Here is a 24,359-nt window from a genome sequence, read left to right on the forward strand (position 1 = left end):
TGGATGGAACCTGAGGGTACTGTGCCAAGGTCAGACAGAGAAAGACAAATACTGTGTGATTTCACTCATAGGTGGAATATTTAAAAAAATAACATACAAAACAAGACAAAACAAAAAACACACACGCAGATACAGAGAACAAATTGGTGGTTACCAGAGGGAAGGCGAGGTGAGGAGACAAAATGGATAAAGAGGGTTAAGTGTATGGTGATGGATGGAAACTAGACTTTCGGTGGTGAGCACTTTGTTGTGCATAAAGTCGTCAATTTATAATGCTGTACACATGAAATTTATATAATGTTATAAACCAATGTTACCTCAATAAACAAGTGAAGATATATATACATATATATACACACACACCAAGAGAAAAACCTAAAATTACAATTAACTACCAAATATTCATAGGAATTTGGGGGCGGGAAAGGGAAGTACCTGAATTAAATCTTCATCTTTTATAAAAGGGAGGAAATAGACCGTATTTAATGAATCAAGGAGTATAGGTAAAAGCATATAATTTAAAGTTACCTAAAGAACAAACAGCAAAATAGTTCAAATGTTTGTTTCTGGGGGTAGGCTTAATAATGGAAGGCAAGGAATGAGAAACTGTTGCTTTTCATTGAAAGTACTTTCGTACATTTTTTTTGTTGCCATGTTCATGTATCACTCTAAGAAAAAAAAGTAATGAATTTTTACTAGAAACTTCTTACTTAAAGGCTAGATTTTAGAGATAAGAGAATATTCCTGTATATAAACTGAACACCATGGAAAAAACCCTGTATCCTTCAAGTGAAGGGAAATTTTGTTATCTTTTCCTTGTGTGGCAAAAGCATGAGTTTCCCCTTAATATTCAATGTGAGTGAAGGCGTAGTTCACATTCTTAGAGAACGTAGTCAGGAGCTGATAGATTTTAATATTAAGAAATTTACCTAACATCACTTTGGTTTTAAAAAATTCTGAATATGAAAAAACTTACTTATAAAGCTTAAGACTTAAGTGATCTGCTGTTACTCACAATATAAGGCATTGATATGAATACTACCCACTGAAAAGTATACAGGTACAACAAATGGAAGGTAGAAAGCAAACACTAATATATTATTTAAACAATAATTAACTCAGACTACAGATAGAAAATACACGTCATTCAGGTCAACAATCCTTTTCAGCCATGAAAGACACCACAAATCAAACATGGCACTCTTCCCAGTAGAGCAAGGTAACAATCTCAAATTCCAAAATCCTTCTCAACACAGCACTGCTTCAGCCTTCAAAACTGATTAGAGTTGGCATACCAAGTGAAACTTTTTTGCCCCAGAGCAAAGCAATACTCCAATTAATGTTTATTGTATGAAAATATTCACTTCATTTCACCTTTTCAGCACTTAAAAGGTTTAGTAGATTTTTCCAAAGGATTAAATATTAAATTCTGCAATGAGAATGTTACAGTGATTGACCATGAAGAATCTCTTGCTTCATGACAAATCTTATGGCTATGCAACTAGGATAACCTGGAAGTCTGATGGGTATTCCAGGAGTAAGGGAAGCCAAAGAGACTGAGCACTATTTAACAACTATTTAAAATCAGTTGACAGCTTAGGCCATTTTTGTTCAAAGCAGAGTTCTAGGCATCTCTGCATAAAAAGTTACTGAGCCATGGTATCTAGTAGATTTCAGAGTGGTTGCTGGCCCTGTTCTGAACAAAGCTCCTTCCTGTCTTCACCCAAATCCCCACATCCATCTGTCCAAAACATTCAGCACATTACTCCATCCTCCTGAATGCAGCTAACTGGATTAGGGCAGGACACTTTACCTTACAGCAGCCAATCAACAGGAATACCATCAACTTTTTTTGTGGCCTGTCTCCCAAAAATAACCCAGTCATATCCTCACAAGAATTTCAACTGGAGACAAAGAACAAGTTTGCAAATGAAACTTGAACTATAAGACCATGTAGACTAGCAAGGGCTAGCAGTTGGGCCCTATGCGAAATGAAAAAAGCAAAGGAAGCCTGCTAAAAAGGAGAGAGAGACTATGAAACAATTAGTTCCTGTTTTTAGTTCCCCATCTAGTCTCTGTGAGGCTCAGGTGTGCTTTAATGCGTGTGTATGGATGTCCTCAAAACTCCCTAAAGTATCTAAAAAGAAAAGAAAAAGAAAAAAAAAGTCCCTTCATTACTTAAGCTAGTTAAGAAACTAAAGGAACCCAATTAAAATGACTGCTTAGAGACAGTACCCCTGGCGTAACAGTCCTGTGAGCCACACTGTAGGATACTGCCTATATGTAATAAAAGCTATACAACTCAAACCAAGATCATTAAAATCAGCCAACTACTGATTTTGACTAGAAGTCAAGGAACTCTATTGGTTGTATCAACTGCATTAAAGCTAGCAATATTCAGTTTTTAATAACAAAAGATACCTCTAAAAACACCCATCCTCGTGAATAAAAGGCAAGAAAATAGTAATGCTATAACACAGACATTCAAGTTATACCTCTTTTTCTTTCTTTCTTTTTTCTTTAAACTCTGAAAGGAATGAATGAAAACAATAGCTCTGGGAATGGACTTAAAACACAGGAATTAGCTAGTAGACCTAGCTCTTGGAACACAGAGTGGCCCTAGCCCACATGTATGAGAGCTCTTTGATTAAGAAGTTGCAACCTGGCATCCGACTAATCTGGTTTTGTTTGGCCCACAGGATATTTTTAATGTGAAACCTGGCAATCAGGACATTTCACCTTTTCAAAAATCAGTATTTTAGCTTCTCTTGAAAAACGAGGAAGTCTGGAAACACAGAGTCCAGTTTCCCATTGGGAAAAGCATCCTCTGGTAAGCCACCACTACCTATCAAATTGCTCAGGACCCAATTCTTCTCTTGTGGCTCCTGTCTCCCTTAGGATATGAGCTATCAACTCCTGCTTTATTGATACAGATCCTCCAGTTCACAAATGTGCACAACCAACCTGTGAGTAGTTTGGTTAAGATCAGACCTGACATCAACAACATGGTGCAACTAAGGGAAAAAACAAAACAAAAACAGACTTGGTCCTCTGTCCTGCATCCAGCTCACCTGTACAGATTTTCCCTACCGTAAAGACAAGTGCCTTTCAATCCTTCATTTCTTTTTCCTGTAATATGACCTCACTAGGAACCATTCCAATCTGTCAGACAAGGGTGGACAGAAAGAATCAAGTTCACAGTTTTATTCTCCCAGGAGGCTCCTGTGCCTGTAAGTAAATTTCTGGATGCAGCTAATAGATAATTGGAAGGAAGTCACATCATCTCTACCTGCCAACAGTGTCTGAAACCGAAACCCTGCTCAGGAAAAAAAAAAAAAATTCTTTCAAAAAATGTTTGAATTTAGGCAGTTTGCATGTTTATTGGTAGCCTTGAACATCTTTTCATGATGTAGCTAAAATAAAATCTGTATCTCAGGGTTTTTTTCTGTTATGAAATGTCAAGTGATTCAGCATAATAAAAGTTATATTTTTATAACTACTGTTTGGCAATGGAGAGAAAGTGAGAGTAAAAATATATTTAATATCCTAATACCCAAACTGGGAAAAGCATTAAGCTTAGTATGTTAGAAAAGGAAGAACATAAGAATATTGAATGTTTAATTTCTCTCCGGAAAAATACATTAACAATTAAGGTATCTCTATAAAAGAATCAATCATAATAAGCATAACAAGAAAAATGGAACAAACACTTGACCATCAACAGGCATGCATATCAACCCACCAGGGTACATATCCGCCTTGATGTTATACTCTTATCCACCATTCGTTACCTGGGTTTCAAATCCAAATAAGCATGGGTAGTTGCTATAGTGACAATATGCCACTTTTGGAACCAGAAGCTCAGTACTACTGAGTACTTATGGGCTTCATGACGTCAATACTTCCTCCCACACTTTGAATCATAGCTCAGACATTATAACTTCACAAAATGTGATTTCATTTTGTCCTTTAAAGAAGTCAATTTTACTTTATCAAAAAGTTTACCAAAAATAATTTATAACTTACAGTCTAATGAATGTCAAGAGAAATAACCTAACTCACTTAAGAATATATATACTCAATAAACACTTAATGTTTTAATATTATAGATGTTGGCTTAATAAAACAAATGGCCATCATTGAAATATACTGTGTTTTAATGGTAACTGAGCAAGATCATAACTTATTAATTCATGTCTTAGCTCATTGTCATTAATAATAGTACTTCTACCATTCTTCATTTAATATGAAAATTAGGTGAAATTTTAAAAATTCAAAAACAACGCTATGAAGCTGATTTTATTTTATAGCAGATTGATATAGAGGTCCTTCTTGACTTATAATGAGGTTTCGTCCAAATAAATCCATCATAAATTGAAAATATCATAAGTCAAAAATGCATTTAATATGCCTAACCTACCAAACATCATACCTTAGCCAAGCCTACCTTAAACATGCTCAGAACACTTATATTAGCCTACAGTTGGCTAATCGGCTAACACAAAGCCTATTTTATAATAAAGTGTTGAATACCTCGTGTAATTTATTGTATACTGTTCTGAAAGTGAAAAACAGAATGGGTTTTTAGTGTATTGGTTGTTTACCCGCAACATCACAGGGCCACCTGGGAGCTGTGGTTTCAAATCAATGAAATATCGGTTTCAAATCAATCAGAGAGTATCTCCAGATCATCAGAGTCAGAGACCGGGAACCCTCACACATTGCTGTTGGGACTGGAAAATGATAGTCACTTTAGAAAACATTTTGGAAGTTTCTCCAAAAGTTATACATAGAACTATAGTACAACACAATGTATCACTTTCACTTCTTAGTACAACACAATGTATCACTTTCACTTCTTAGTATCTATGTAGCCAAGAGACATGAAAGCATATGTCCATAAAAGACTTGCACATGAATATTTATAGAAATAGTATTCATAATAGCCAAAAATTAGAAACCTAAATGTTAATCAGGGAATTCCCTGGTGGTCCAGTGGTTAGGATTTGGTGCTTTCCATGCCAGGGCACAGATTCAATCCCTGATCAGGGAACTAAGCATGGCCCCCCAAAAATTAAAAATAAATGTTAATCCACTGGTAAATAGGTAGACCAAAAATAAATAAATAAATAAAATGAAATTCTATTCAGCAATAAAAAGGAATGAATTAATGACACATGCTACATCAGGGATTAACCTCAAATACATTATGCTAAATGAAAGAAGCCAGACACGAGATTATATATTGTACGATTCCATTTATATCAAATGTTCAGAAAAGGCAAATTTATAGAGATGGAAAGTGCATTAGTGGTTGCCTGGAGGCAGAAGTGGGGATTAGCTATAAAGGGGCATTTGGAATCTTACTAAAGGGATGAAAATGTTCTAAAACCGATTTACAGTGTTAGTGGTACCATTTGATAAAATTACTAAACTGTTAAGGTGTATACTTGAAATGAATTAATTATATATGAAAAATATATCTCAATAAAATAGGTTTTTGTTTTTTTTTAAGTCAGAGAACATCAGAGCTGCAAGGAACCTTGCCAAAACTCTCTACTTATACAAATGAAGAAAGTGAGGCCCCAAAAGGTTAAGCAACTTGTTTAAATGTCACCCAGCTAGATCATGACAAAAGCAAAAAAAGAAAAAAGACCAAAATCCAGCCTCACATTCCCATTCAGTCCACTGTTACCTCTACTAAGAAAGCTCAAGGAATTTTTTAAAATTATAACAATAATTACAAAGATTTCTTTATGAGGAGTTGTAGAAGTATCAAAATTTGAGAATGGAAAAGAATGCGTGATTAAAACATAAGTAAAATATTATGAGACTGTGATGTTCATAAAAAATAAAACCTAGAAAAACTCGTTTGTCACTCTTTGAGGCCATATAACTTAACTTTCAAAACTGGTAATAAAAGAAAGAACTAAGCATTTTTTCTGCTTTTCCAATAGGAGCTGTATTTCAGGGTAACTAAATGTTGCCAGTTTGTGAAAGAAAGCTTCTCATATAACAGAAGAATGCAAATTAATAAATGTAGATGGAATGAAAGAATTAGAAATTATCATTTTGGAACCCATAAGAAAATTATGATTCAGGCAATAATTATCAATTATTGTTAAGGCCATTAAGTGAATGGTTGATGGAGAAGTTGGACATTTGTAGAAAATAACATCTCAAAGATTTCGTTTTAAGAAGAAAAAACAAAACACAGAACTTTATATGGAGGAAGATCAAAATGTCACCAACCCAATCAAGCCTTTAGCATTAATGTCCGGGTCTATTAGAAATTCAGGTACTAGAATAGTAAGCGAAACACCAAGAGAAAGTAGTTAAGGAATTACAGAAGGGTAGATATTCTACAGGACAATAAGCCTTCTCTCTTAAAATAATCAGAGAGATTAAAAAGGAAAAAAAAGTGTGTTTGGCGTTAACTATTCTAAATTAAAGGAGACTTGAAATACAAACAAAAACAAGTGTGGTCCTTAATCGGATCCCGGTTTGCATAAAGCAGCTATAAAGAACACGGGAGATAACTAGATAAATTTGAAGATAGGTTATTAGATAACACAAGTTATTTAAGTGTGATATTATTTTTGTTATATAGTAATATGCTTTTAGAGATACATACTTAAGTACTTATAAGTGGGAGATCCAGATGTCCATGGTTCACTTCAAAATATTTCAGTGAGCTTAAAAAATAAAAAATTTAAATCCAAGTCCCAACTTCCTAATTCACTGCTGTTTCTATTAGTGCTCATTAATTCATTAATAAAAATATAATAATAATTAAATACAAAAATCTCTTGCAGATAAGAGGTTCTGAGAAGTGACCTACCATGATGGATAGCTTTTCTTTTTTACAGGTACTGAAATGAAGATAATTCAGAGGTAAGAACACAATATTAGTGGCAACGTGGTATGTGCAAGACACCAAAAGGCATCAAAGCGTCACGAATGGAGAGTTTTGCCCTCAAAGAGCTAAAAATATCTAGTAGAACAGCTTCGTGGAGTTAATCGCAAGAAAACTAGGCTGTTCCAAGATCACAATTAAGGCTTTGAAACGGCAGCCTCACCAAAGCAATCCTCAATTATTACATAAAATCACTTATTCCTTTCTGACTTCATTGCGCCTTACAATCAGTTTACTTCCCAAGTTGTGATGAAGTTAAGGGACACTCCTTCGAAAATCCCTCTCAAGTTATGGGCGCCAAGCTAAAGAAAACCTCTACCATAACAACCAGCTTCTCTATACCTAGAGTCTCAAAACTGGGAACTCACAGCCTCCATCCAACGCCGAAGAGGCTGACCATCAAGCGGCAAATCAAACTCATTTGCCTTTTTGTCTCCCCTCCCTCTGAATTCAAAGCGTGGCGCTGCCCTCCCTCCCTCCCCACCCACCAGGTGTGAGCGCAGGTCCGCTCCGAGGTCTGACCTCGGAGGGGTGGTCCCCGTGCGACCTCGGTCCGGCCTCTCCGCCGCCCCCGCCCTGCCCCGCCCCGCCCGGCGCTTCTCCTCTCGCGATCCAGCTCCTCCGGGGGAGCCTGCGAGGGCGGCTCTCTCTGAGAAACTCTCAACAGTACTGCAGGCAGGTGGGACGGCTGAGAAAGCCCCAAGCCGGCACTCCGCCTCTTCAGTCCTCAGCCCGGCAACAGAGAAACATATAACGGGAAGTGTCACGACCCCCTTGCACCAACGCGACTTCAGCCACTTTCACGGCCTGAGCGCCCAAGTGGACCGACTTACAGTCTTGACGGGACTCATTGGTCTCTAGGAGACGGAAGGGGGCGCCCCTCGCCGGCACCACCAGCGCTTCCCGCCGCGCCCCGCCGCGCCCCGCCCCGCCCCGCCCCTCCGGCCTGCATGCCGGCCTGCCTGCCTGCCTGCGTCAGGGATCACGTGCAGCGTCTCCCTTCCCTACCGGCAACTGGGCGCTCCTCTCTTCCGGAAGTCGCGCCCAGTCACGCCGGGCTCCTCCCACCACCGGTGACGTCAAACTCAGCTCCTACCACTGCTCTGCCTCCGCCTCCCCACGCGGGGAGGGCTGCTGTCTCCTTACAATAAATCCTGCCGCTTGCGGGCTCCTAACCAGTCCAAGCGAGGGTTTTGAAGTTGCTGAGGGTGCAGGTCTCGGAGGCGCTTGAGAAAAGTTTGGGAGGCCGGCGGCTGGCTATCTAGAGGCCACCCCCGCAGAGGCCTTTCCCCCTCTCCGCAACTTGTGCTGCACTTGGTTCCGCCGAGACCCACGACGGTTCCGCCCCCTTCTTCCTTGTCATTGATGTTGTTGTTCTTGTCAGTGCCGCAGCCCCGACCACCGGGAGCCCGAACCCGAGCCGGGGCCGCCCGGGTGGCGCGGTGGCGGCGGCAGCGGCTGCGGCAGCGGCGACGGCTGCGGGGGCTGCTCCGGGGACTGCGGGGGCGGCCGGGGACCGGCGGCCGGCGGCGGGGCCGGATGGCTCTGTGCGGGCAGGCGGCGGGCGCCGCGTCGCTGCCCAGCGAGCTGATCGTGCACATCTTCTCCTTCCTGTCCGCGTCCGACCGGCTGCGGGCCTCGGCCTCCTGCTCGCACTGGCGCGAGTGCCTCTTCTACCCGGCCCTCTGGCCCCAGCTCCGCATCTGCCTCCGCGTCTCGCCCGCGGAGCAGCCACGGCTCGAATTCCTCATGCGCAAGTGCGGCTGGTTCGTGCGAGAGCTGCGCGTTGAATTCGCCGCGGAGAATTACCTGAGCGGCGGCGGCGGCCCGGGCGACGGAGGCAGCGCCGACACGGGGACTGGCGGGGAAGAAGTCGAGGCCGTGCAGCTCTCAACCCGGTGGCTGGAAGTGCTGCGCACCTACTTAGAGCTGGTGCTGTGCGTGCTGGTCAGCATCCGGAACAACAGGTAGGCTCTTCGCGGCCCCTCCATTCATGCCCCTCTGCCCCCTCCTCTTCTCCCGGGGCTCGGGCTTGCCTCCTTCCTCGCACCTCGAAATAGATTCTGTGCGGACACGCCCCGCCCGCTTCAGCGCTGCTTTTTTCGGTGACTGGGGGTGTCAGTTCTCATCCGGCGATTTCCCGGAGGCGGGAGGGCGTGACGGGACTCATCATAATACTTTATAAACAGTGATGGACTTAGTGTTTTTCAAGCAGCATTCCTGGCGCCTTCCAGGCACTGTCTCATTCATCCTTTCGGTGGCAGTGGGGTGGAGTTGACAGGCGCCGTCATTCTTCACTTTACAGATGGGAGACCTGAAGCTTGGAGGGTGAGGCCTGTGAGTGCGTCTTGGGCGAAACAAAACATGATCCGGTTTCTTTGTTTCTGAACCTATCTGTTCCAAATAGTTCATGGTGGAGGAAGGAGGAGGTATGCTACTGGTTTCTCATAGTTACAAGACTCTCCTTGCAAAACAATCTTTGACAGCCATTTTCTTCCCGGGAATAGTTTTGATTAACTAGGCCAGGCACGAAGAGTAGGAGGAGTGTTTTGTTAAAGGGGTTGGGGAACAGCCTGATCATCAGGAGTGGAAGTCCCTCCCCTTTGCACCTCCGGACTCAACTTATCCCTGGTGATTCACCTAAAAGTAGCACAGTGCAGCTCGGTGTTTGCATGTGTTGGGGGAACTGGCCAGTGTCTGCAAAGAGTAAGCCCTGACTGTCCTGGTTTTGCATCGGGACTTTACTGTAATTCTGGGGCTAACTTCCGATATTCTGGCTCATCGCCCTAATCAGTATTTTCCGTTATTTATCTACTGCCCTCTCCAAAATCCTATTAATGTAGATTTCCTGTATCTGGATATTGTAACTAACCTAACAGTTTAACTAAAGGAAAGTTCAAAGAGGTAGAGGAAAGTTCAAAAGTTCAAAAAAGGAGCACCTTACATAGCAATAATAATTTAGCAATTAGCAAGTACTTTCACATTCCCTATCTTATTTAATACTTTCAGTGATCCTGTGAGTTAGTCAGGACAGCTATTATTATCCTTATTTTATAGAAAGGAAACAAGCATAACATGGTCAGCTGATGTGCACATTGTCATACAGCATTGTTTTTCTCTAAGAGCAGTGTTCTTCCTTTTGATAGCTTATGTTGAACAGGATGAAGTGAAGATCCTGGTTTAATGCTAGGTGAGATAGGTATATATATGTTCTTAATTCTGTGTGAGATAGGTATATATATATATTCTTAATTCTGTGTTTGAATCACTAGGGTGGGAGCTAAGCATATAGCTCCATGTTGTATCTGGAGCATGGCTCCATCATTCCAGTGGACTGTGTATTTCCCCAGCTTTTCACACCAAGCCATTTCATTTCCTTACTTTGATTTTAGGTGACTAAAGAGGCTGTTTAAGGCTGTAAGTTGGTCTTGATCAGGTTGGAGACTCTTTGTCAGAGCTGAATGTATGGCTAGAGGCTCAACTGACCTAGAAGTTAGAAAGATTCAGTCAGTGAGCACTTGCTACCGATGAGACCAGTTTGGTGGAGGCGGGTGAATTTGGCAAGTAGCAATTAGATTTTTCTTGAAATCAGATAGCAGTTCTGAGCAGTCATCTAAAAATGCGTGTCTTTTGTCCAAGTAAGAACAAGTTTTGCGAAGTGCCTAGTTCCTTTTGAGTGTTTTAATAACTGGTTGGTTGGATAGATAAAGGTTAACTGTATAGGCAAAATAGTGGTACGTCACAACTTTGCTTTGTTGTTGTTTAATTTTTCTCTCCTTCCCTTCCTCACCCCTGCCACTTTTTTCAGCTGTATTGAGGTATAATTGAAATAAAAGTGTACCTACCCCTTTTGTTAGAATCCCAATCTACTTGTCTATAAGACTACCCTAAAAATAATTTTTATGTATTTGGAAAGAAGATCTCTATTTTTGAAAATATCTTGAGATACTCTAGTAATATTGGAAGTATTAATAGGGATGTGAAAAATTTAAATGAAACTAGTTTTAGTTAAACAAATTTGAAAGTGTTTTAAACCAAGTTGTTTTTTTGGTAACTCTGATAAAGCCTATTCTTATTTCCTTCCATAATCACTTAAACATCAGACTCAGGTTCAATAAAGACTCAAACAACTTGATTTAGTGTTTTCTGGTTTTCTAAAACTATAAAATTTAATAACTAATGAGAATAATCAACATTTGATATTGTTCTTTACATTTCCAAGTTAAATTTACAGTGGTTTTGCTTTATGATTTCTACCATTTTATAGATAGAAAAGGCGGGTATGAAACCTACCAAGTCACAAGCTTTATGTTTCCAGGCTTTGTGTTGAATTTCTTTAAATAATTCATACAATTCAGACTGTTATTTTGTTGTGTTCCAGTTATTTTCATGTCTTTTAAGGAAAGAACTAAAACCATAACCTTGAATTATGGGAACTTTTCAAGGGTACTGTTTTGAGAGGATAATTGGCATTTTGTTTTGCTTGATTCCTTGGTTTCATATGCACATGTACTCTCAGAGTGACTATAGCCACCTTAGTCTTAGGTGTTAGGTACAGCTGATGAGTATCAAAGAAGTACAGAAATGCCTCTCAGAGGGTAAAATACAGTCCTCTACCTTCAGAGCTCACGTCTCTACAGGGGATTAGGATACCTACCTTCTTGATCAGCAATAAGAGCAGAAATAAAATAAGTACTCATTCAACTGTATTATAGGTTAAATTGACTGAATTTCTTTTATAATTGTTCTACAAGGAATTGTACTTAGAAGTTTAAAACAAGAAATTTAAATATGTATTTTTAGGATTTAACCTGTCAGTGCCTGTTAAAATGCTGTATTTCAGACTCCTTAGGAAAAATGAGACTTCATAGACAATAAGACTTATGATAATAGCTAATAAACTCAGTCACTAAAAATACTTATTCTTAAACAGTAGGCATAGGTACATTGTCATCATCTGGTTTATGCTTTCCTGGACTGTATAAATATTTTGCATAAGCTTTTTTTGGATGAAATACTAAATTGGGGGCAGTACTTTTTTAAAAGCTGTAGGCCTGAGAGATTTTGTATAAAGGTGATTTTCTTGTTACAATTCTGGATACATGTGTCTAGATTGACCAATTTTATGACTATGCCTGCTTATATACCCTCTTAGTACTAGAAGGGCTATTAATAATTAGATTTGGTCTGCTGATTTGACATGTAAAGGAGAGTCTTACCTTTGTATTGTTTTTTCAGCATCAGTCTGCCAAGACTCAACAGTTGATAAGCCGATTTAAAAATACATCTTAAAATAGATTAAAAATTCTTTGGACATTTCATATTACTATCTAAGAAGGTAGGAAATGTCTTGAAATACTTTTCCCCATCATGGGGTAATAAATACATGTGATAATAACATTTCACTTTTTTGAGAGCTTGCTTTTATTGTTTACTTAAAAAAACCCATTTACCGAATATGTATGTTAAAACATATTGGGACTCTAACCTGTCCTCGCACCCCAAGAGATGGTTGCCTTTAGAGAAAAGATACCATACCCAACAGACTCCTTACCTTAAAACTGACAAATTTAAAGTGGCTCCGTGGGGACAGCTTCAAGGTCATTGAGAAGGAAGGAGACTAACCTGCTGAAGAAACTAATCTCCTCAGAGGGCCACTGAGAGGAATTAGGGCTCTCTCTAGTCTATAGGTACATTCTTACAATGACTGAGAACTGATAGAGGATAGCAGATAAAATTCAACAAAAGATTGTCAAAGTAAAATATTTTTTCTGTGTTGAAAGAAGCCGTTGAGCAGCTTTTGAATGAAGGAATTAAATTATTTCCATTTTAATGTGTTAGCTCTGAGGGAGCCTTGGAAGACTTCACTCCGTTTGTTCAATTTATGTATGACCTGAGATGATAGTTATAAAAAAAAAATCTGTTTTTTTTTTCCTCCAAATATTGAGAACATACTACATGCCAAGCAGTGAAGACAAGCTCCCTGTTCCCATGGATTCAACATTCCAGAGGGAAAAGATAGGCAGAAACAAGTAAACAAATAAAAGATTCTTTCAGTTGTAAAAGTAAAAGAAAATCTGAAAATAAAAGAGGACTATGTAATAGTGACTGGGTGGTAACATGAGATATAGAGTGGTGAGGGAAAAATCTCTTCTGAAAAGGACATTTGAGCTGCAGCATGAATGACGGGAGTCACCTATCTGAAGATCTAGAAAAGAACATTCCAAGCAGAAAAAAACAGTAAGCACCAAGGCCTTAGGCCAGACAAATTTTTGGCCTGTTGGAGCAATAGGAAAGAAAGTATGACAGGACCATGTGAAGGGTGAGAGTGGTGTCACAATGAGCTTTGAGATGTAGCGGAAGGAAGAAGTGGTGCTGGTTAGGTGGGCTTGTGGAATAAAGTTTGGACTGTATCCTAAGAATAGAAGGAGTCATTGAAAAAAATTTAAGGACAAGCGTAAGGTGATCTAATTTGCATTTTAAGACAAGCACTCTGGTTGCTGTGTAATGAATGATTTTTAAGAATGAACAGAGAGGTCGCAGGGAGACTAAAGGGAAGCTGTTGCAATAATCTAGGCAAGAGTTAATGGTAGCCTGGAGTATGGTGGAGGAAAAGACGATTTTAAAAAGTGAATGGATTTGGAGTATATTTTGGAAGCAGAGCCAAGAAGACTTACTGCTGGGAAGTCGATACAGGAAGGGAATAATTAAATATTTTTCATAATTTCCCTGTAATAGCTCACTCAGTTTTCTTGTCCTTGGTACTGTTAAAATTATCTTTTAATAATATGTTAAATAACAATTTTAAATGTCAGTCTTATTTAAATAAACCATTTTGGTAACACCGGGGATTTGAGGATGATGATAATTCTTAGATGGTAATTGAGTAAGTGAATTTGTAAAGCAAATTCTGGGAAATTACTTTTAGTTAATGGATCCTAAGAAAGCTAATAAGGAGTACTGTTATAGGCCCGTGACTTATTTCTGGAATCTCTAAAGGCATACCACTAGCCACATATAGCTATTTAAATTTTAATTACTGGAATAAAATTAAAGATTCAGTTAGTTTTACTAGCCACATTTCAAGTGCTCCATAGTCATATGTGGCTAGTGGCTACCATTTTGGACAGCATAAAATGGAGCATTTCCGTCATGGCAGAAAGTTCTGTTGGACAGCATTTCTCTAAAGTGTTTGTTTTATTTGTTTGATTTGGCTGTGGTCATTCATTAACATTTCTGAGAGCAGGAAGTATGTTATCAAAAAGTGATATGTGACTGTAAACACATTTGATGTTGAACATGAATTAAGAAGATAAGAATTGATCTGAATTTCATGCAATAATGTAGGTTATGTTAGCTTTTATGAGTTTAGAAAAGGAAAAAATCGAATTCTGTGAGCTCCTTTCTTTACATCATTGAGAAAGACTTTAACCTTTTTAAGTGTATCTCTTTAAAGTACCAAGTTCTTATGTATTCTCCTTTTCAGTGGTTAATTAAACTTAGCTGTATTAACTCTAATTTAAGGTGGCTGTATTTCACGTTTTTCCACTGATACTACTTATTACATCAAATAAATAATTTTGGATCCTCTGAAATGAAAGGTAACATACTAAGGTTTTTGCCACAGATAAAGTTTGTCAATGCTAAACCACAGAAGAGAGGAAAAGTTCATCATGAGCAAGACATCAGAAGCCTTTGGGTCTCAGTTATACTAAACAGTCCAACAGAAATCCCAAAGATAAGATAGATGAAGAGCTTTCAGCACACTGCAATTTTCCAGTTGAGGAATATTTCTTAATCTCATAGGTAGTCAATACTGTTTTCTAAGAATTGCCCAAACTAACACACTGAATCTGTATGTTGTAGGTTTTTGTAAAAGGCTGTCAAAAATTGTGTTGGTTGTTTGATTCATAGGGAAATTCTTATGCTAGAAGAAGAATAAGATATCTCTTTTCAGTGATTTTTTTTTTTAATTTTTATTGGAGTATAGTTGATTTACAATGTTGTGTTAGTTTCAGATGTACAACAAAGTGAATTAGTTATACATATGTATATATCCACTCTTTTTTAGATTATTTTCCCATATAGGCCATTATAGAGTCTTGAATAGAGTTTCTTGTGCCATACAGTAGGTTCTTATTAGTTATCTATTTTATATATAGTAGTGTGTATCTGTCAATCCCAATCTCCCAATTTATCCCTCCCCCTCTTATCCCCTGGTAACCATAAGTTTGTTTTCTACATTTGTGACTCTGCTTCTGTTTTGTAAATAAGTTCATTTGTACCCTTTTTTTAGATTCCACATATAAGCAGTATCAAGTTGTGTGTGGTTTTTTTAATTTCTTTTCTAAATTTTTTTAATGAAGTATAGTTGATTTATAATATTGTTAGTTTCAGGTATGCAGCAAAGTGATTCACTTATATATTTTTTCAGATTAATATATAACCTAATAACTATAGGTTATTATAAGATATTGAACATAGTTCCCTGTGCTGAACAGTAAATCCTTGTTGCCTATCTATTTTATGTATAGTAGTTGGTATCTGTTAATCCCATACCCCTGATTTATCCCTCCCCACCTCCTTTTTCCCCGTTAGTAACCGTAAGTTTTTTTTCTGTCTTATGTATAGATACACTTGTATTATTTTTTTAAAAGATCCCACATGTAAGTGATAACATATAATTGTCTTTCTCTGTCTAAATTACTTCACTTAGTATGGTATTCTCTAGGTCCATCCATGTTACTGCAGATGGCAACATTTCATTCTTTCCTCTGGCTGCGTAATATTCCGTTATCTATATATGCCACATCTTCTTAAACCAGTCACCTGTTGATGGGCACTTAGATTGTTTCCATGACTTGGCTTCTGTGAATAGTGCTGCTGTGAACATTAGGGTGCTTGTATCTTTTTGAGTTTTCACTTTTCTAGACACATGCCTAGGAGTGGGATTGCTGGATCATATGGTAGTTCTGTTTTTAATTTTTTTTAAGGAACATCCCATACTGTTCTGCATAGTGGCTATACCAATTTACATTCCCACCAACAGTGTAGGAGGGTTCCCTTTTCTCCATACCCTCTCCAGCATTTATTGATTGTAGACTTTTTGATCTTGGCCATTCTGACTAGTGTGAGGCAATATCTCATTGTAGTTTTGATTTGCATTTCCCTAATAATTAGTGATGTTGAACATCTTTTCATGTGCCTCTTGTCTATCAGATGTCTTCTTTGGAGAACTGTCTGTTTAGGTCTTCTGCCCATTTTTTGATTGGGTTTTGTTTTTGTTTTGTTTTGTTTTTTGATATTGAGTTATATGACCTGTTTGTATATTTTGGAGATTAACCCCTTGTCAATCACATAGTTTACAAATATTTTCTCCCATTCCATAGGTTGTCTTTTGGTTTTCTTGATGGTTTCCTTTGTTGTGCAAAAGCTTTTAAGTTTGATTAGATCCCATTTGTTTATTTTTGCTTTTATTTCTTTGCCTTGGAGACTGATCTAAAAAAAATACTGCTACAGTTTATGTCCAAGAATGTTTTGCCTATGTTCTCTTCTAAGAGTTTTATGGTGTCATGTCTTATACTTAGGTCTTTAAACCATTTTGAGATTATTTTTGTGTATGGTGTGAGGGAGTGTTCTAACTTCATTGATTTACATGTAGCTGTCCAGCTTTCCCAACACCACTTGTTGAAGAGGCTGTCTTTTCTCCATTGTATGTTCTTGCCTCCATTATTGTAGATTAATTGACCATAGGTGCATGAGTTTATTTCTGGGCTCTCTATTCTGTTCCATTGATTTATATGTCTGTTTTTGTGCCAGTGCCACACTGTTTTGATTACTGTAGCTTTGTGGTATTGTCTGAAGTCTGGAAGCATTATCCCTCCAGCTCTGTTCTATTTCCTCAGGATTGCTTTGGCAATTCTGGGTCTTCTGTAGTTCCATGAAAATTTTAAGATTATTTGTTCTAGTTCTGTGAAAAATGTCATGGGTATTTTGATAGGAATCACTATAATCTGTAGACTGCTTTGGATAGTGTGGATTTTAATAATATTAATTCTTCCAGTCAAGTAGCATGAAATACCTTTCCATTTCTTTTAAGCAACTTCAGTTTCCTTTATCAGTGTTTTGTAGTTTTCAGTGTATGTCTTTCACATCCTTCATTAGGTTTATTCCTGTAGAGTTTGTTGTTGTTGTTGTTGTTGTTGTTCACAATTTTAAATGGGATTTTTTTTCTTTCTCTTTCTGACATTTCATTGTTATTGTAAAGAAATGCAATAGATTTCTGTATGTTAATCTTGTATCCTGCTATCTTGGTGAATTCACTTATTCTAATAGTTTTTGTGTGGAGACTTTAGGGTTCTCTATGTAGAGTATCTTGTCACCTGCAAATAGTGACACTATTCTTATTCTTCTTCTCTTTCAATTTGGATACCTTTTGTTTCTTTTTCCTGTCTGATTTCTGCCGCTGAGACTTCTAGTACAATATTAAATAGAAATGGTGAGAGTGGGCATCCTTGTCTTATTCCTGAATTTAGCAGGAAGGCTTTCAGCTTCTCACTGTTGAATATTATGTTGGCTGTGGGTTTGTGGTAAATGACATTTATTATGTTGAGCTAAGTTCCCTGTATACCCATTTTGGTGAGGGTTTTCATCATGAATGTGTGTTGAATTTTGTCAAATGCTTTTTCTTCATCTATTGAGATGATCATGTGGCTTTTGTCTTTCCTTTTGTTAATGTGTTGTATCACACTGATAGATGTGCATATGTTGAACCATCCTGGCATGAATCCAACTTGATCATGGTTTATGATCCTTCTTCTGCATTGTTCGGTTTGGTTTGCTAAAATTTCGTTGAGAATTTTTGCATCTCTATTCATCAAAAATACTGGCCTGTAATCTTTTTTAGTAGCGTCTTTGTCTGGTTTTGGTATCAGGGTGATGGTGGCATCATAGAATGAATTCAGGAGTGTTCCTTCCTCTTCAGTCTTGTGGAATATTTTGAGAAGGATAGGTATAAGTTCTTATTTGTATGTTTGGTAGAATTCTCCAGTGAAGCCATGTGGTCCTGGACTTTTGTTTGCAGGTAGTTTCTTAAGTACAGATTCTGTTTTCACTTCTAGTGATCAGCCTGTTCAAATTATGTTACTTCTTGACTCAGTTTCAGCAGGCTGTGTGTTTCTAGGTTGTCCAATTTGTTAAGTTGTATGTTTTTCATACAACTTAAATATGTGTATTAATATACTATGTGTATAAAAACTGTGGTTGAAAAGATAAGTGTAAATCACAGGTCTTGAGAAAAGAATTTTCACTTTTCTGGGCAAATATGTTATTTTAGAGGTATTCCTAGCATGTAAGATAACTGAAAACTGATCTACACTTTAAATCTGTGATGTGTGAGGTACAGATAAATAGTCCCTAGTTTTTGTCATGAATTAAGGTAAATAAACTATTCAACGTATTTATTGAATGCCAGGCCTTGTTCTAGTGACTGTGGGTATACAGCATTAGTCAAAAAGCCGTGCCACATTTATACAATGGTATATTACTCAGCCATAAAAAGGAATGAAATGGAGCTATATGTAATGAGGTGGATAGACCTAGAGTCTGTCATACAGAGTGAAGTAAGCCAGAAAGAGAAAAACAAATACTGTATGCTAACACATATTTTTGAAATCTAAAAAATGGCTGATGAACCCAGTGACAGGGCGAGAATAAAGATGCAGATGTAAAGAACAGACTTGAGGACACGGAGGAGGGGTGAAGGGGAAGCTGGGATGAAGTGAGAGAGCAGCATTGACATACATACACCACCAAACGTAAAATAGATAGATGGTGGGAAGCTGCTGCATAACACAGGGAGATCAACTCAATGATTGGTGATGACCTAGAGGGGTGGGATAGGGAAGGTGGGAGTGAGGCTGTAGAGGGAGGGGATATGGAGATATATGTATAAATACAGCTGATACACTTTGTTGTCCAGCAGAAACTGGCACAACAGTGTAAAGCAGTTATACTCCAATAAAGAGCTGGGGGGAAGGGGAGAAGCTGTGCCATCTTAGAGCTTATTCTAGTGAGAATACAAGACAAATAAATAAAATATATAGTATCACAGTTGGTAATACATGCTATGAGGCAGAATGAACCAGTGAAAGGAGATGGGGATGGTGGAGGTGGGAAGGACTGTTGCTGTGTAAAATGGGGGATTTAAGGAACGTCTTAACTGCTGAAGTAGTATTTGAAGGAAGGGAGGGACTAAGCCATGTCTCTCTCTCTCTGGAAAGTGAGTCCTGCGAGAAGTAGCAGTAAGCAGTGGAGTGGTTCTGCAGTGGGACTATGACTGGTATGGTTAAGTAAAACAGCACAGAAAGCAATGAGACGTAGAAGAATTCAGCGAAGTAAGAGGGAGAGGTGATATGGAAATCAGTAGGCCTTTATTAGGCTTTTATAAGGACTTTGACTCTAAGTGACATGAGGAGCCATGAAAGGGTTTTGCGACAAGGAGTGACATAATCTTAATAGTTCAAAGGAAACATTCTAGCTGCTTTGTTGGGAGCAGGACAAAGGTAAAAGCAATGAGCTGGGTTAGGAGGCTATTGCAGTAACCCAGGCCAGACATGGTGGTGGCAGGGACCAGGGTAGGAGCAATGGAAGTGATACATAGTCTGATACTGTATTTATTTTTGTTTGGAGGCCTTCTAGAAGTAGAATGTAAGTATAAAAAATTAAATACAGTTGTTCAGCTAACATTACAGAGCCCTTTTAATTCTTACTCTGTAAATATGTCTATAAAGATTTTTCGTTTGGCTATTTTTATTCATTTTGTTTTCCTTTTGTGTTAAAAAAAAAAGAAAAAGAGAAAAACATACCTAGGATTTGGACACAGTTTATTTTCTGAAAGCATGGCTTATCTTTGATATTTAGCTCCTTTACAACCAAATACTTTCAAGCAGTGCTATGCTCATACAGGCCTTACATAAACTAGAATCAGTTTCTTGAGTTTCCCCGGAAACTTCCTGGCCTTCCTTACTGTAGTCACTTGGATTTTTTTTTTTCTTTTTTTTTCTCCTCTTCTCCTCATTTTACTGCTTCCTGTAAACCCATTACTCCTTGAAATTTGCCTAAGTCTGGCCCACATATGAGCTGTGGGTTCAAGATGGTAGGACTGAGTGGAAAAGAATAATCAAGTGGTGCTCTGCACAAGGCTTCTTCCCTTCCTTTGCCCCAAATCACTGGTCTTATCACTGTTAATGCTAGGTCAGGTAAATCTTTTTTTCTATCCAGAAACTCATCGTGTGTACTCTTCTATCACATCTCTTAAATGGACAAGGAAAAGGGAGGAAACAGGGGCCACACTTGAGCTACCTTTTATTATTCAGATGTTGCTTGTAACTTCCAAAAAGAACTTCATTCTTAGAAACCTCAAAAAAAGTAACTTTGGTTCAAGGCAAAGAAGAAAGGCAGTCACGTGAGGCAAGAGACTTTGATCTTCTGTAGCTTAGATCCACCTTCTCAAGCTACACACCTTCTCTATACCAAAGTTCTAGTAGTTTCACCACCATAGTCATGGGGCTGGGTAAGGCCCAGTCATATTGCCAGTACTACAGAGACCTGAGTGGATATATTCTTAACGGTCCTTAAAATCCTAAACTAGTTTTCTCTGAGAAACAGCAGGATTGAAGAACCATGTGATGTAGGCATCATTATTATCTCTATTTGAAGGATGGTGAAACCGAGGCACAGAGTAGTTAAGTGAACTTGCCACTTACACAATTAGAGAAATGACTTCCTTTTTTCCTAATTTTTAATGAAATTTTTGAACGCACACAAAAACTAGAGAATGAACCTATCACCCAGATTCAGTATTTAAAGATTTTTGCCATGTTTGCTTTCTTTCATCTTCACTGGAGTATCTAAAAGGAAATCCAGGACTCCCTAGGTGGTGCAGTGGGTAAGAATCCGCCTGCCAATGCAGGGGACACGGGTTCGAGCCCTGCCCCAGGAAGATACCACATGCCACGGAGCAACTAAGCCCGTGCACCACAACTATTGAGCCTGCGCTCTAGAACCCGTGAGCCACAACTATTGAGCCCATGTGCCGCAACTACTGAAGCCCACGCACCTAGAGCCCGTGCTCTGCAACAAGAAAGGCCACCGCAATGAGAAGCCCACGCACCACAACAAAGAGTAGCCCCCACTCGCCGCAACTTGAGAAAGCCCATGTGCAGCAATGAAGACCCAACACAGCCAATAAAATAAATAAATTAATTAATTTTAAAAAAAAAAGGAAATCCAAGATATAGGTGTCATTTTACACTGCACACTTCAGTATAAAATTCTGAAAATTATGGACATTTTTATGTGTAACCACAGTGGCATTAATACACGTAACAAAGTTGTCAATAATTCTTTAGTCTCACCTGATTTTTTTAAATTAGTCTTTTAAAAATCTTTATTTCCACTCCAAGAATCTAAATGCATAGACATTTGTGACTTAACCACAATAATTTTTCACATAATTGGCATACAATACATGTTTTAATAACTGAATGAGCAAAGAGTAGGAGAGCAATCTGTAGACTGACTTTCTAAGTACTTAATCTGACTTCACTCTGGACCTGGAACTGATGACTTTTTAAAGTAGGATTAAAAAAGAATGCAATTAGGTTGAGGAAATTCATTCTTTTTTAGCAATAGTATGAGAGAGATTGATTATCAAACACTGTTTGTGATTTTGTGCTCTTAGGACTTGCAAAGGGACTACTAAGTAGATTGTATCCTATTAATATTACCATAGGAACAGAGCTAAGCTAATTTGAAGAATTAAGATGAAAGAAGATATTTCTAACCAACTGAACTGTTTCCCCAGTATGTTTTTGTTACCTACCTTTTGAGCAAAGGCATATGGTGGACATTGTGCAGGAAAGAACTCAGTATTGTATACCTGGAACTAAAACAGAGATCTTCCAGACAGTCTCCTTATATTAACTTGTTAAATTTTACTAACTTGCAGATTTTTAATTTTTTTAATGATTTTGGCATGAATTAAACTCTTATAAAGGTGAAAGCTATGTAAAGCTAATTTAAAGTAAAAACTCACCAGAGATAATTCTAGTAAAATGTGAAACATCCTTTTACAAAATTGGAATAATAATATGTATGTGGTTTTAAATAAACCTTTAGCCAGACTCATCAAGAAAATTTTCAAACAACCTAAACTTACAACTAAAGAAACTAGAAAAAGAAGAAAAAACAAAACCTAAAGTTAGTCAAAGGAAAGAAATAATAAAGGTCAGAGCAGAAATAAATAGAGACTAAAAAAACAATATAAAAGATCAATGAAACTAAGAGCTGGTTCTTTGAAAAGATAAATAAAATTCATAAACCTTTAGCCAGACTCATCAAGAAAAAAAGAGGGCCCAAATCAATAAAATCAGAAATGAAAAAGAAGTTACAACTGATACCCTGATACCACAGAAATACAAAGGATCCTAAGAGATTACTACAAACATGTATACACCAACAAAATGGACAGCCTAGAAGAAACTGACAAATTCCTAGAAATGTGCACGCTTCCAAGACTGAACCAGGAAGAAAGAGAAAATATGAACAGACCAATGACTAGTAATGAAACTGAATTTCATTTTTCTTAAAAACTGCCAATGAACAAAAGTCCAGGACCAGATGGCTTCACAGGTGAATTCTACCAAACATTTAGAGAAGAGTAAACACCTGTGCTCTCAAACTATTTCCAAAAAATTGCAGAGGAAGGAACATTTCCAAACCCATTCTATGAGGCCAGCAGCATCCTGATACAAAAATCAAAAAAACACACCACCCTGATACCAAAACTGGAAAATGACAGCACAAAAAAGGAAAATTACAGGCCAATATCACTAATCAACATAGATGCAAAAATCCTCAACAAAATATTAGCAAACTGAATTCAACAAGACATTAAAATGATCATACACCATGATCAAGTGGGATTTATCCTAGGGATGCAAGGATGGTTCACTGTCTACATATCAGTCAATGTGATACAACACGTTAACAAGTTGTGATCATCTCAATAGATGCAGAAAATGCTTTTGACAAAATTTAACATCCATTTATGATAAAAACTCTCCACATAGTGGGTATAGAAGGAACATACCTCAACATAATAAAGGCCATGTGACAGGCCCACAGCTTATTATTATACTCAGTGATAAAAAGCTGAAAGCATTTCCTCCAAGATCAGAAATAAGACAAGGATGCCCACTCTCACCACTTTTACTCAATATAATGTTCAAAGTTCTAGCCACAGCAGTCAGACAAGAAAAAGAAATGAAAGGAATCCAAGTTGGAAAGGAAGAAGTAAAACTGTTACTGTTTACAGATGACATGATACTATTATATAGAAAATCCTAAAGATGCCACCAAAACCTATTAGAACTCATCAATGAAGAAGTATGTTGCTTTTTTACATACCAACATGAACTATCAGAAAGTGAAATTAAGAGAACAATCCCATTTACAGTCACATCAGAAAGAATGAAATAATTAGGAATAAATCTAACTGTAATGTGAACTTTGGATAATATTGATGTGTAAGTGTAAATTCATCAGTTGAAACAAACATACCACTTTGGTGGGAGATGTTGATAATGGGAGGTTATGTGTATACGGAAGTAGGGGGTATAAATGTGGGAAATCTGTACTTTCTGATCAATTTTGCTGTGAATCTAAAATTACTTTAAGAATAAAAAAAGATGTGTATGTATGTTTAAAATCTCTAAAAGATGATTAAATCAATAAAGCATCTTCTGATAGTTTGTTTTCAGAGAATTAAACTTAGTAAACCAAAGGATGATTAGCCTTGTTATTGTTTCTGTTGCAGTCAACTTTGCATATTAGTCCATGAGAGGAAAATTAATTATCTTGGTTTTATTTGAATAAATTATAGGATTTTAAATACCAGGATTTAACTAAGCCTGCATTCTTAATAGACAAAAGAAATTTATAAATTCTTATAAATTCCACATGCTTTCCACCCACTTCCCAACTTGAATCTGAAACAAATTACCCTCTATTTTAGCAGTATTCTTATGCATTTATAATTGTTTTCATATGCGAAGGGCTTCTAACTCAGAAGCCAAGAAGATTCTTCATTAAAAAGAAAATAGGGGGACTTCCCTGGTGGTCCAGTGGTTAGGACTTCATCTTCCAATATAGGGGGTGTGGGTTCAGTCCCTGGTCAGGGAGCTAAGATCCCACATGCCTTGAGGCCAAAAAAACCAAAATATAAAACAGAAGGAATATTGTAACAAATTCAGTAATGACTTTAAAAATGATCCACTTGAAAAAAATCTTTAAAAAAAGAAAATAAGAAATACTTGACATCCATTGTTAAATTAATCTTATACCAAGTTATCTGTGAAAGAATCCAACAAACTAAATGAAA

The 24,359-nt window shown here is 37.8% G+C and overlaps 1 protein-coding gene across 2 annotated transcripts in view; it reads left to right on the forward strand.

Moving 5' to 3' along the window:
- The first annotated feature begins 8,131 nt into the window (after positions 1–8,131).
- The window catches only part of FBXO33 (F-box protein 33), a 28,864-nt gene continuing 12,636 nt past the window's right edge, over positions 8,132–24,359 (forward strand). Inside the window, exon 1 of one of the 2 annotated variants that reach the window (XM_057722560.1) lies at positions 8,132–8,883. In XM_057722560.1, the coding sequence (XP_057578543.1) occupies positions 8,282–8,883 (602 nt within the window). In that variant the 5' untranslated portion in view covers positions 8,132–8,281. The remainder of the gene's footprint in view (positions 8,884–24,359) is intronic. The other variant, XM_057722561.1, reaches the window with a different exon arrangement.

The sequence above is a fragment of the Hippopotamus amphibius genome, chromosome 2 (assembly GCF_030028045.1).
Source record: "Hippopotamus amphibius kiboko isolate mHipAmp2 chromosome 2, mHipAmp2.hap2, whole genome shotgun sequence".
Taxonomy (NCBI): Eukaryota; Metazoa; Chordata; class Mammalia; order Artiodactyla; family Hippopotamidae; genus Hippopotamus; species Hippopotamus amphibius.